Source organism: Lichenostomus cassidix, chromosome 12, assembly GCF_008360975.1.
Source record: "Lichenostomus cassidix isolate B80296 chromosome 12, HeHo_3.0, whole genome shotgun sequence".
Classification (NCBI taxonomy): domain Eukaryota; kingdom Metazoa; phylum Chordata; class Aves; order Passeriformes; family Meliphagidae; genus Lichenostomus; species Lichenostomus cassidix.
The window spans coordinates 19,110,225-19,123,138 of NC_139493.1; the positions used below are offsets into that span (position 1 = coordinate 19,110,225).

Below are 12,914 nucleotides of genomic sequence, written 5' to 3' on the forward strand. Positions count from 1 at the left end.
ACTGCTGAATGGGAAGGAGAACCAACGGGAGAGTAAAAACTCCCCTTTAAGCATTTCTGAAGTGCTTATCACAGTAGCACTGAGATATTCACAGCCCTTTCATTTCTCCCTGAATGGAAATGGAAAAAATCACATCTTTTCTTAAAAACCCAAACAAACAAAATGGGAAGTTTGAACAAACCTAGAAAATTATGAGCTGCTTTCACAACCATCACTGACTTCAGGAGGAATTGAAGATGCTTAGTGAAAACTGGGAGAAGTCCCAGACAACAAATACTAGTTGAAAAATGGTCAAAGTATTTAAAAACATTACATTGTCAAGAAAAGTGACAATTAAGATTGAAAAACCATGACTGCAAACACTGAGGGGCTGTAGGAAGTGAAGTACAAATAACAGCCCAGTGCTAAATTCCAAACAGCCAAACCACAAGAAAATTCATCAACAGCAACATAAAGGAATCTTAAAAAGCTTTATTAAATAATACAGATTGAAATAATACAGTCCAGTAGTAGATTCTGAACAGCCAAACCACAAAAAAATTCATCAATGGCAAAATAAAGGAATCTTAAAAGGATTTAATACAGTTTCAAATTATTATCTACATCCAAACTGACCATTTCAAGTAGTACCAGCACTTAAGGCACAACTTCTCCAAAACTAGCCAGTAAGTTAAACAAGCGTCAATACAATTACATGTAACAATCCTTTTTTTTTTTTTTAACACTGTGTGAAACCAAAGCTCTATGCCATGCACTGGGTCTGCATTCCATTCATACATTTGCCTGCATAGTTCTGTACAAAGTATTTTGCATTAAGTATTTTGATATTTCACTTTCCTTATGGTCCTTAGGAGAGTTCAGACAGCCAGGATATTATTCACAGTTAAAACTGGGATCCTTGTTATATGTAAACAAACCCTTTTTCTGATAGCTGCAAAACCCTGCTTACAATTAAAAGTGACTGGGATGGTGATTATATCCTCAAAAGAAAGGATTCCTGCCAGAAGAAATGTCCACTTAGAAGGCACATGCTTTCACATTCCCAGTTCAAGAAAGTGCTTACAGTACCAAGGAATACTGCAGTTGTATCCAAAGGAAGCCACACTAAGTTTTTTTTTTTGTTGTTTTATTTTTTGTTGTAAAAAAACTCCAAATTATTCACAGTTGTAGCATTCCTAATGCTAAACCAGCACATTGTGCTGATGAATCCCAGTGTAAGGCTAAACATAAGAACACTTATCAGTGCAATACATTCCTGAGTATTTGGAACACAAAATAAAAACTAGTTCTTTGAAATATACAATCCTTCAAATTTTTTGGCTCATATTTCACCTGTTTTTATAATCTCCCTTTTTTAAAAAGTTCATTAAAAAGAGATCTAATTTTTACAGAAAGTAAACAAAAATTGTTATCACTCTTAAGTTAGATATAACTTCTATATGCTTGAAGAGTGCAAGAAAGCCAGATTAGCATAAACACTGCTTTTTATGCAGGCAGCAAAAAACAACAGATAAAACAAGCTTTTGAGAACTGAAGCACTGACATAAAAAAATAAATTCAAAGAACCCTAAATATAAAAAAAAAATAAATTAAGAAACTAGTTATATTTAAGAAAAAACTTGAATTACATCACAACTGCTGAAGCTGTTGAACTTGCTAAGGCACTGAGTTGTTTTATTTTTATTTTCCAGCATGAGGAGGAGTCCTGCTGCCTCTACCGATAGGCATAACCCGTGCTCCAGAGCGTGGCCGAGTGGCTCGTCTGCCTGCTCGGGGACTGGGGACTGAGGGAATGTGCAGGTGACACAAGGGTACCTAAAACATGGCAAGGAGAGAACAACAATCAGACTGGGGGGGGGGAGTGTGAGAAGGAAGAAACAAGTAACTGCTGTTGATCATCTGCTGAACACTAGCAGGGAATCTGATGATCCATTCAAAGTGAAATAATCCTTTTTGCCTCTTGAAAAGGTACCTTTACAAGTATCAAAAGTTAGTAGGTCTTCCAATTCAGGACTTTTTAAGTCTGAGGGAGGCACAATACATTTCACCTCAGCAAATGACATTCATTTGAATTTGCCTTATTTTACCTGAAACACCACGCACTGGTGTTCACAAACAGGCCTGCAGCTCACTGTAACTTAAACACACCTGTAAAAATATGAATTATTTTCCATAGCTAGGTTTTGTTACAGACCTTCCTACATTCAATTCCAGTGCAATGGCCAGACTAATCAATTAATTCACTTCTAACTGGGTGACAGCTGCTTACTGTTAGTGGTGTGCTGAGGACTTATCCTTGGGCGAAATACTGGCTGATGGTGCTGTACATTCGCTGAGAAAAATGCATGGTAGGCTGCAAGACAATTGAAAAACAAACCAAAATCATTTCACATGGCAATTACTCCTTTTTATCTTACAGCTAACACATTGTAAGAAGCTATGGAAAAAAACACTTGTGCAATCTTTCCTTCTCTTACCTATGATCATAACAGCTGTCCCTGCCAGGAGTGCAAAAAGTGTGAAGATCATCACCTGATAAGACTCAATAAACTGCTGGAAGAGACTGGCTTCATCTGTAGAATTGATTAAGAAGACACAATATTGAGTTAAAAGGAAGATGTTCTCTAACCTGCTTTAAGAGTTAACAGTTCTTAAACTGAAATACCCAAAACCAAGTTTCATTTATAGCAAGTAAGTGCAATCAACTTAAATAATACAACTTTGATTCTAGTGACTATATCCGATACAGTGTTCAAAATTGGCCATAACAGCTTAAGATGTTGATTGAGGTTGTAGCTGTTCCATCCCTGGAAGTGTCCAAGGACGGGGCTTGGAGCAACCTGGAATAGTGGAAGGTGTTCCTGCCCATGGCAGGGGGTTAAACAAGGTGAACTTTAAGGTCCCTTCCAAACTGGACCCTTCTGGAATTCTGTGATTATATTTACAATGTGTTAAGTGTGTTCTTTACTTTTTCAGCCCCAAAATACTGACCTGTTTTCAAAATAACAAGGAGCGCTTGGGACTAAACAACAAAAAAAATTCCTTTCAGACACTACAGCACTGGTATAGTTGTGTAAACTTGGGAGTATTCTAGGCTGACCCCAAGAAAAATATGTTCAACTTCAGTCATAATGAACAACTACATTCCAGGCTTCTGGCCATAGAGAGCAGCTCATGTCACGGATAATGTCAGCTGCCAGCTCCATTTTAACACAGCCAAGTTTATAACCTCACAAACATCAGTAGAAACTAAAGGTGATGTCTGGCATAGGAGTGCAGAGATAAACTTACATCTCATTGGTGCAGTGGTTCTGTCAGTCAGGTAGATCACTGTCACTGGGATAGTGATGGACTGGTCTGTCAGGGGACTGGAGACAGTCAGAGAGGTGGACAGGGAGCCCTGGCTGGGAACTCTGGGATCAGCCAGGCTCACAGTGTACACCACATAACTGGGCACCCCATAGGATGTCTCCTTCTCCAGCACCTTCACTGCCGGGGACTCGCATTTCACCTGAAGAGGAAACAACCAAGCTGAAACACTGCCTGGGACAGCACAGCACATCTCCAACCTCCAGGCCAGGTGTCAGAAATGAGTGATTCCACAGAAGCACAGAGCAATTCACCCCTCAAGAGGAATCAGGTGCACCTTTACAGGGACACCAGCAACATTTCTCCGGGTAATTGCCAAGGTGTCTGGGCAAGAACCACCCCCTGCCACAGGGGTCAGGCAGGTTTCTGCTTCCTGAGCCATGAGCTGGTTCACACATGTCAGGCTTCACACCCAGGTGAGCCTAACACACCTGTACTACCCCAAAACCTCAGGGCCAGCTTGGATGGGCCCCTGAGCAACCTGACCCAGTGAGTGGTGTCTCTGCCCATGGCAAGGTGCTGGAACAGGATGAGCTTTAGGGTCCCTTCCAACCCAAACCATTTTGGGACTCTGTGGAAAGGGAAAACTGAGGAAGAACACATTCCAAGATGTGTATTTCCAAATCATCTCAGGAACAAACCCTGACATGGTAAAGATGGCACAGAGTGCCTTGCATTAGAAAGCTGCAGGTGACAGTTCGAAATGCTTTCAGCCCTGCTGAGATACCTCCTGGCAGTGCACTCACCTCCAGGGTATCCAGGATTTCACTGGCACCAAATATTTTTAGGACGGAGCTCATGTCCTGGTTGCTGAGCAGCATCTCAGTCTGGTCAGCGTAGAACCAGCGATTGAAGGGCACCTCAGTGCCCAGCTGCTCTCCAGCCAGGGCGCTGCCTCTCACTGAGGCTGTGACCCTCAGCATGGCCTTGCCCCTGCTCAGGTGCTTCAGCTGCTTGTCAGTGAGGCTGTGCATCTTGATGGAGCACGTGTAGTGTCCTGCAGGAAGGAGACAGCTTGGGCTGTTGATTGCTCACCTTTGAGAGTTTGTCTCCATGCATAGCGAGATTTCTGGGACATCTTCAGAGAAAAGCTAAAAGTGGTAACAAAATTCAACCAGCAGCAAGGTAAGGAGTGCCTAGATGATCGGGACAGTGTGTCTATTGGGTCAAACATCACAACCCCAGAACTACAACTACAGAATTACTCCTTGTCCCAAACTGAACATCATGAAAAAAACCACTAAGCTGGTAACTTCCAGTCTCATTTTATTTTAATACTCCAGTGAGACTTGGCTCCACTTTGAACATAACATTTATGCTAATATTGAAAGGCTTTACTGAAAACAAGATTTAACATGCTATTTCATATTCTTTTCAACTAGAAAAGAAAATGAAAATTCTTTTCATATTCTTTTCTAGTTGAAATTTTAGCCAGCTACCATCACTATCATCAAGTCTGTGAAGGTGTAGTTTATTTATAAAAGCTCCTTTAAATGTTATATATTCACCATGTTTCTAGTCTCATATGGGACCAATTAATCTGTTATTAGCAGTAAAGGTAGTAAAAACTTCGCTGAGAATGGAAGATAAAAAGCATCAGTAACAAGCAGAACTTGCCAGGTACATGTTTTCCCTCTATTTTCTTCCCCTAACAAAGTAACAGAGACATATGCAAGGCTGAACAGGGGTTTACACAATGGGTGCAGAGATGAATCTAACAGATAATTAATGTTCTTTGCCTAAAGTCCATGGTGGTTTGGTTCTGTTTTAGAACAAGTTATACTTCCAAAACATTAACAATTTTATTACCACCTCCACAGTGTCTGGCAATTTTGCCCCCCTTTTAAGTCACAGTTCATGATGTTTTGGGGATAAATTTGACTTTTGGAATATTTATCACCTGAGTGCTCCTGTATCTCTTTGACTTACTACAAAAACTCTGAAAAACATGAAATGGGCTGCCACTGACTTCTGGCTTCTGACTCCCTCTGAAAACCAACACAAGTTTCTGTCACAGGCAGAAAACCCTCCTGAAACAAGAAGTGTCCATGTTAACAACTGACTGAGGCCTGAGGTCCTACACAGCAAAGCTCAGAGGCTTCAGAAGGAAACAGAGAAGGTTTATAAAGGATATTAGGAAGCAATTCTTGCCTGTGAGGGTGAGGCCCTGGCACAGGGTGCCCAGAGAAGCTGTGGCTGCCCCTGGATCCCTGCAAGTGTCCAAGGCCAGGCTGCATGGGGCTTGGAACATCCTGGGATAGTGGAAGGTGTCCCTGCCCATGGCAGGGGGTGGAACTGGATGAGCTTTATGGTCCTTCCAACCTAACCCATGATGCTGGGAATTCTGTGACATCTACTGGATCAAAGAGGTTGTGTTTATCTGCAGTGTGGCATCTTGTTACATCTTACCTGAAACTGCATCAAATCCAGGTTCTGCTACAAAAATATCCTGTGCTGGGAAGTCAAAGACATCATTGCTGAACTCGAGATGGCAACTGATAATGGACTGGGGCTGTAACTCAGCAATGGCTTCAGTCTGAGCAGGCAAACATTCCCCTAGGGGGAAGGAAAAACATTAATCTCTAATTAATTACAAAATAAAATTGTAACTAGTTAATTTTAATTAGTTAAAAGCAGAATCATGGCTTGTAGTATTGGGTTATTCTACCACCTTCTGAAATAGTTTCACAAGGTTATGAAGATCTTAAAATAGTTGGGAATCACAGGAGGCTGTCCTTGCTCAGGTCTAATCCCAAAGAGACAGTGATGAAAATTTTATATGTTGTGGGGTTTTCTTGACAGGAATAATTTATTTACAGGAAAGAATAAGCTGGAGAGAATTTTCAGCTCAGATGTCTCTTGAATAACTTATATGATCCTGGGAGCCTCGATTTATATTTTAGTATCTGGCAAGATGATTTTTTGGTAGGCTAATAATTTACATATGACAAAATAAAGTACTGTTGGAACAAGTGCTGACAGTTAAGCTAGAATCTATAAGAATCTATAATCACATAAAATACAGCTTCTTAAATAGAGGACACGATATGATGCTTAATCATTGTATTGATTCATATTGGTGATAAGCTCTGTAAAAAATTTAATGAATAGCAACTACTTTAGACATGTTCAGTAAGAAAATATAACAACTCCAAGAAGGCAACTGCAATTAAACATATAAGCAATTAGCTGATTGCCCATTAACTGCTTTTTATGATCAAAAATGGTACTTCTGTTGAAATCCACTGAATTTATTAGTTGTGAAATATTAATAGTGCCCCAGAAGATCTTCCAAATTCTGTCCCATAGCCCAAGTTTCTTCCACAGCCCCTGGGACTCTGGAAAGGCACTGGAGGCTCCTGGGGCTCTTGTTACCCCAGTTTCACAGACCCTTAAAGAACAAACAAAAACCCCGTAACACAAACCAAAGCTGTATCATGAATACATAAACACATAACCATCAGCATTAATATTTTTTCTCATACCTTTTAAATTTTTATTTGTTTCGCCAATTGAAACTATGACTTTTGAGGCTGCCACTCCCTGTAAGCTTGTCTGCGTGCCACTGACATGCATTGTTGTGGTCCTCTGAGGTGCATTAATCACAATCTGAAAAAAGGATAAAGCACATTTTTACCAAAAACTGTTTAAACAGATAAAAATTAAGGCAAAACCAGACTGGATTGGTTTTCAAAGACTCCACGAGGTCATGTTTTTCTTTGAAATCCCACGTTTCTCTAATACTAGAAACTGCCTTTCCAAGCAATTAAAGCTAGCAAAAACATTTTGTCTTCCTACCCAACCCCCAGAAGTTAATATGCATAAAGCTCTATATCTAAATTTAATTTAAAAAGAATGTCTAGTGCTTATGCTGGCTGATGCAGTGAATTGTGTCAACAGTACAATTGCATTGCAGATAAACAAAATAATTTAATGGAGTACTTCTGATCAGTGATGCATGGCACAACACTTGAGAAAGTTCTTGCTGGCATCTCATCCTGCAGTGAAGCTTCATTCATAAAAGCAGCCATACTCAAAAGTTGGTTAGCACCTGGAAACAACTTAGCCAACAAAGGAATCAAAATGTACAACAGAAGAACAGTATAGGTGAAAAATCAAAATTGTTATCCTACATTTTCCTCCTTTGCCAGACGATTAAAAAAAATATATATGTTTTTGGACACATAGCAAATACTTTCCAATCATTCAGATTTCTAAAAGAACACTTCTAAATATTTATAACAAAAGAACCCCCACAGAATAGTTTGGTGAGGGTTCACCCAAAACAAACCAGCCTCAGCAGGACCTGAACAGTGCCTCACCTCTCTGTAGCTTTTCAATAACCCAGAGATCTCATAGTAGACAGTGACCACCCCAGAGTCCCTTGCCAGGGCCACGCCAGTCTTGGAGTCCACGAGAAGAGCACTTGAGGAGGAGCTCCACACACCTGGCAGGCCTGGAAGACACCATGGGGGCAATGCTCAACAGCCTGCTGCCAGCTGCAGCATTTCCTGGGCACTCTGGTGTCTGTGTGTGCCACAGTGCCCAGAAAACACTCTGTTGTCTGTGAACCCCACTGCCCAGGCAGCACAGGGGATGCTCGTGGTGGAAGGCTGGCAGCACAACACCAAACCAACCTGCAGGTAATTCTGACAAAAGCCCATTAATACCAACAATCAAACACAGCGAGTGAAGGCAGTCCTGACTCTGCAGGAGTCCCATAAAAACAAGCCTTTCCAGCTAATGGAATAGAAATGTATGGAGTGTGATACTCAGGAATTCAATACAAGAGACATACTGCACGGTACAATTAAAATGAGAGGAGTTGATCAAACCTATTTTTATCATTAACAAGAACAGTGACATTTGATTCTGAACAAACGTGATAAATGATGCATTTAGTTCTGCTGAGAATGAGCCAGAGTCACGCTGGTGTCCCACAGAATAGCTGCTAACCCGCACAGCTGGAGGCCACTCACCTTCCTGGGCTGTCAGCGAGGTCCTCAGGCAGAGGACATCCCCCACCACCAGGTCTGGGAGCTCTGGGAAGATGGCATGTTGGACTGGCAGAGGGACGTAGTCGGCAGTGCCACTGTGCTCTGCATCCCACACTCTGAGCAGGGTCAGCCCCACGTTCACAGTCCGGATCACAAAGGTGTTGTTGGTGGCTCCCTTGGCGATCTGCACAAAGTCATCTCTGCACACAAACAGAAGTGCTGCTCTATGAAGGCAAGTTCCCTGTGTCATTAGCTCTCCAACAGGAGGGCTAGCAAACCCTTTTCAGATGGCTGACTGCTTGTTTCCAGCACCAGTCATCTAATGAAACCCAACAAAGTAAGGAAATTATAAAAATTATTTAGGTGCCACTGAGGCAAATTTCAGTTCATCACTATGCTGAGGAAATAGAGACTGTAACTAAGTAGAAGAACTACTTCTTAATTTTAAGAATTGTAGAGCTTTAGAATGACATAACCTGTCTCTTTTCCCTTTTCTCAAGGGAGTTAAGAAGCCAAGAAATTTGAACACCAATATGCAACTTCTCAGATGTAGCTTTACAGAGCCAAATCCCACTGGATTTTGAGTTCTGGTATTTACCCAAATTCCAGACTCCCAAGCACAGTGACACACGGAGCACCCAGCACAGAGACCATCACCATGCAGGGACACTGCAGGTCCTGGCAGCAGCACAGCTGGGTCCCCACAGTGCTGCACCCCAGGCTGACAGCAGTGCCTCTCTAGGGCCACAATGAGCTCTGTGCTGGAGCAGCTCTGGTTAGCTCAGAGGTATCTGCATGCTACAGAAATTTATTAACTGAAGTAAGAGAAGAAAAAATCTTGGATTCAACCCCTTTTTCATCATGATCAGTGTGCTGTAAGTACAAGGTGCTCTGCAGAAAACAAGCCATATTACAGTGACAGCATCAGTGGTATTTTACTAAAGACCACAGAAGGCTGGTTTACAACACTTACTCTGTGAGGCAGAAACCAAAAGGCCTTTTGAGGCTTGTCTCTGCTGTGCAAAGAAAGGCTGTACAAGCACATCTTAAGAGACAGCCTCTGATCCAGAATGTTCCCCACCTTACATAAGCCTTCAGTGAGTCAGTGTAACACAGCACTGGGAGAGGCAGATGCTGATGGGTCAATTGTTTCTATAGGCCACTGCTGGGTGCAGGGGGATGATTCAGAGTCACTTAAAGCAGAGCACAACTTCAGCAGGCCCCAGTGGGATCATGCTTATCTGGGCAGCTTTCCATGGCCAAGGAATATCGATTGCTAACTGGAACTCTTCTTCCTGCTACTGCCTCTGAAGGCCAGAGAGACAAAACCCTTGCTTTGCTAATTCCAGCCCAAGCTGTATCTTCACCTGATACCTTTGGAACAATCTTTGTTCTATGTGGGTTTAGCCTTTTTTTGTTCTCTGTAATTACCACCAGCGACTGATACCCACCTGTTGGTGGCAAAGTTGAGCATAACGTTATGTGAGTGGAAAGTATCTCCAGAGTTATCATGGAAATCGACTGTAAATGTCAGTGTCACACCCAGGGGCAGTGCCAGCAGTGCCTCTTTGTTCTGGGTGAGCAGAACAGGCTTCATGGAGATCCTGAGGTAGGAGATGGGGCAGACCTGGAAAACATGAGCAGTGAGAAGAAAAGTTAAATTGCTTTTTACGATGCCTCTATAAAAATTATCCTAAAAGGGTTCTTATTATGCACATATAGTGTTTCTTTTATGAACCATTTGCATTCAGCCACATGCCAGGACTAACGTGAGGAGCTGTTATCAGTATCTACATTTCACAGGCTGAAAGGGGCCTCTGGACACTGGTTAGTCTGAGCTAGTCCAGCTCCCTGCTCAGGCTGGGTCACCCAGAGTCACTCAGCCAAGATCATGTGCAGGCAGCTCTAGGGCATCTCCTCGGATGGAGACTCCACTGCCTCTTGGACTCTGTGTTCAACAGCCACCACAGTAAACAGTTCCTATGTTCAGACAGCATTTCCTGCATTCCAGCACTGCTTGTTCCCCTTGCCTGTTATGGCTGAGAAAAGCCTGGCTCTGTCTGCTTTGTACCCTCACAGCTGGTATTTCTTAGCCTTTTTTTCTAATACCACTGGGAACTGAAACAAGAAATAATGATGTAGAAACACACATCACACACAGACTTCAGAGAACAGATTACTATCTCATAAATTCAAACTTAAAATTCTCTGGATATACAAGAGAACAAGCGGCCCCATGACCTCTCTGCTAGTAATATCCAAAATAAAAGGTGCAATTCATTCCCCAGTTATTAGAAGAGTAACTCCCAATGTATGTGAGTAAGGGGATGGAATGGTCACTGCTGCCCAGCTCCCTTGCACCAGGTGACAAAGCCAAGATGTTCCAGGCAGAGCTGGCAGCTGACAGACCCTAAAGGGTCAGCAGGCTGTGCTCTGTTCCCTGAGTGCCTGTCCTCAGCCAAGACAGAAGTCGGGAACGGCTCCAAATTCCTTTGAAGAGTCTGCTCCATTAACCATAGTGCACATCCCCATATTTCTGCAGTAACACTCCAATGAAGAAAGTTTTTCTGAAGACAAAGACTTGACAATCTATTCTTTTAAACAGCATATTACTATTCTTGATTAACTTACCTAAGTTAATGAGCAAAATTACCCAACAAAAATAACTGTATCTGCTGTTTTTGTTACAGCTGTTGGAAAATAAATAATGGAAGGACAGAGGATCAAAAACCCTCAAATATATTGAGAAAACTATTTTAAAAGAAGCCCTAAAGCTTATCTTGTAGTAAAATCCCTTTTTTTCCTGACCTAAGAGGGTCAGCTAAAATGTAAAACTCTGCAATCTGAAAATGTGCATGTCAGAACATAAAAAGAAAAGGACAAATTTGGCCTCAAGCAAAATACATCTTTGGTGAATAAAAAAAAAAAATGTGTCTAGAATATCAGTATACACCACTGTCTGCTCCATGGGCTGGTATCATCAGCTAAAATCTCCATGCATACAGAGCTCTACCCAGCAAGCTGTGGTTAGAAGCCAACAAAAACCCTATTTCCCTGACAGATTATCAAGCTTCCTTTACTTTAAAATCTCAGCAACTGTCCCACAAGGGACAACTGCTACATTTAATATTGATGAAAACACCCATTTACTGTTAAAGCATCTCAGGTTTTGAAGTAATTTTTTAATTATAAAAATAAAATACTGAGTACAGCTGGTCCAGACAAGTGCTGAGCTTGGTCCCACACTATGCACACTGTCGCTCCTTCTTCCCCCATCCTCCCTGGCTTATGTAAGAGTCCTCCTTTGAGCCAAGCTGAAGGTCTAAATGTTAAGTGATGCTGCTGCAGCAGTTTGGTTCTTAATTTTGTACACTTGTGAACAGACAACACAAGACCTTATGAAAGAAGGACAGTGTGAAGGAGAGAGCTTTACCTTACAATGACACAACACACTCAAGCTCATCTCCAGCTCTGTCACAAGTTCTTTGACATGACCTTCAGCAAAACCTCTCAAGCTCTCTCAGCTCTTAAGCCATAAAATGAACCAGCAGCACTGTATTACCTCATGAGGTTAAAAATATCATTTCCATAAAGGCACTACAGTTGTAGTAAGTACAGGAAAACAAATGAGCTGTACAAGATGCTGAACTGAGATGGGTCCTACCACAAAGGGTTTCTTATCACCATTCTGCTATATCCTGTGTACAGGACAAACTCACACAGGGGGATTTGACTGCAGTCCCACTGTGTGCTGACTAAATGGCATTTGAGCCACCCCCAAACTCATCAGAACACCTTTCACTTGCCAGATCCAGCAGCAGAGGGAAGAAACAAGGTCATCTGTAACAGAGCTGGAAGATTCACTGCCACCGCCTCACAGCAGGAGGGGCTTTAGTGACACTGAGCCCCCATTTCTTGTTTCATTCCCCACCCAGGAGGACAGACCTACACCTGTCCTACAGGCAAAGCTGAACATTATGGGAAATACCAGAATTCAAATTAAAAAAAAAAAATCCACCAAGCCACTTCACAGTGATTACAGGAGGTAAACTTAGAAATAACTTAAAGCTGTCAATTGTACATCTTTCTCCTTCAGCTATGACAGAGGAAAGATGCTGACAGTAAAAAGGGATAGGGGAAGGGGAGTAGCAGGTATCTCAAGGCTCATGTTGCCAGATGCAGAAGTTTTTGGCTCAAGGATTTTTTGAATAGAGATGATGGGCATGCATTCCCTGGTGTGCCAAGTGCCTGCCCAGTAGGATACATCAGACTTCCCATGACAGCATTCAATCAAGAGAGGAAGTTTTGGGAGAGAAAAATGTTTCATTAGCTAAAACAAACCACTGAGTTTTGTGACTGATTTGCCATGTCCTGTGGCACCCACTTTTCAGGGTGGCTCAGGTCAACAGGGCAGCCTTGGACATGCTCCTTGCCTGCTCACCAAACACAGGCAGCAGCAGCTGAACTATGCCCCTGGTAAGAGAGGTTCTCATACAGAGCCACTTATTCCATGCACAGGCTGAACTGCTGGGGAACAGCAGAGAAAAT

General features: G+C 42.2%; 1 protein-coding gene across 2 annotated transcripts in view; it reads right to left on the reverse strand.

Moving 5' to 3' along the window:
• Window positions 1-451: 451 nt before the first annotated feature.
• The window catches only part of NUP210 (nucleoporin 210), a 62,606-nt gene continuing 50,143 nt past the window's right edge, over window positions 452-12,914 (reverse strand). For both annotated transcript variants that reach the window (XM_085073098.1, XM_085073099.1), the window contains exons 31-40: window positions 9,818-9,993; window positions 8,349-8,566; window positions 7,692-7,825; window positions 6,855-6,978; window positions 5,779-5,925; window positions 4,116-4,366; window positions 3,292-3,511; window positions 2,478-2,573; window positions 2,270-2,353; window positions 452-1,815 (exon numbers count right to left, since the gene is read on the reverse strand). In XM_085073098.1, the coding sequence (XP_084929224.1) occupies window positions 1,715-1,815; window positions 2,270-2,353; window positions 2,478-2,573; window positions 3,292-3,511; window positions 4,116-4,366; window positions 5,779-5,925; window positions 6,855-6,978; window positions 7,692-7,825; window positions 8,349-8,566; window positions 9,818-9,993 (1,551 nt within the window). In that variant the 3' untranslated portion in view covers window positions 452-1,714. The remainder of the gene's footprint in view (window positions 1,816-2,269; window positions 2,354-2,477; window positions 2,574-3,291; window positions 3,512-4,115; window positions 4,367-5,778; window positions 5,926-6,854; window positions 6,979-7,691; window positions 7,826-8,348; window positions 8,567-9,817; window positions 9,994-12,914) is intronic.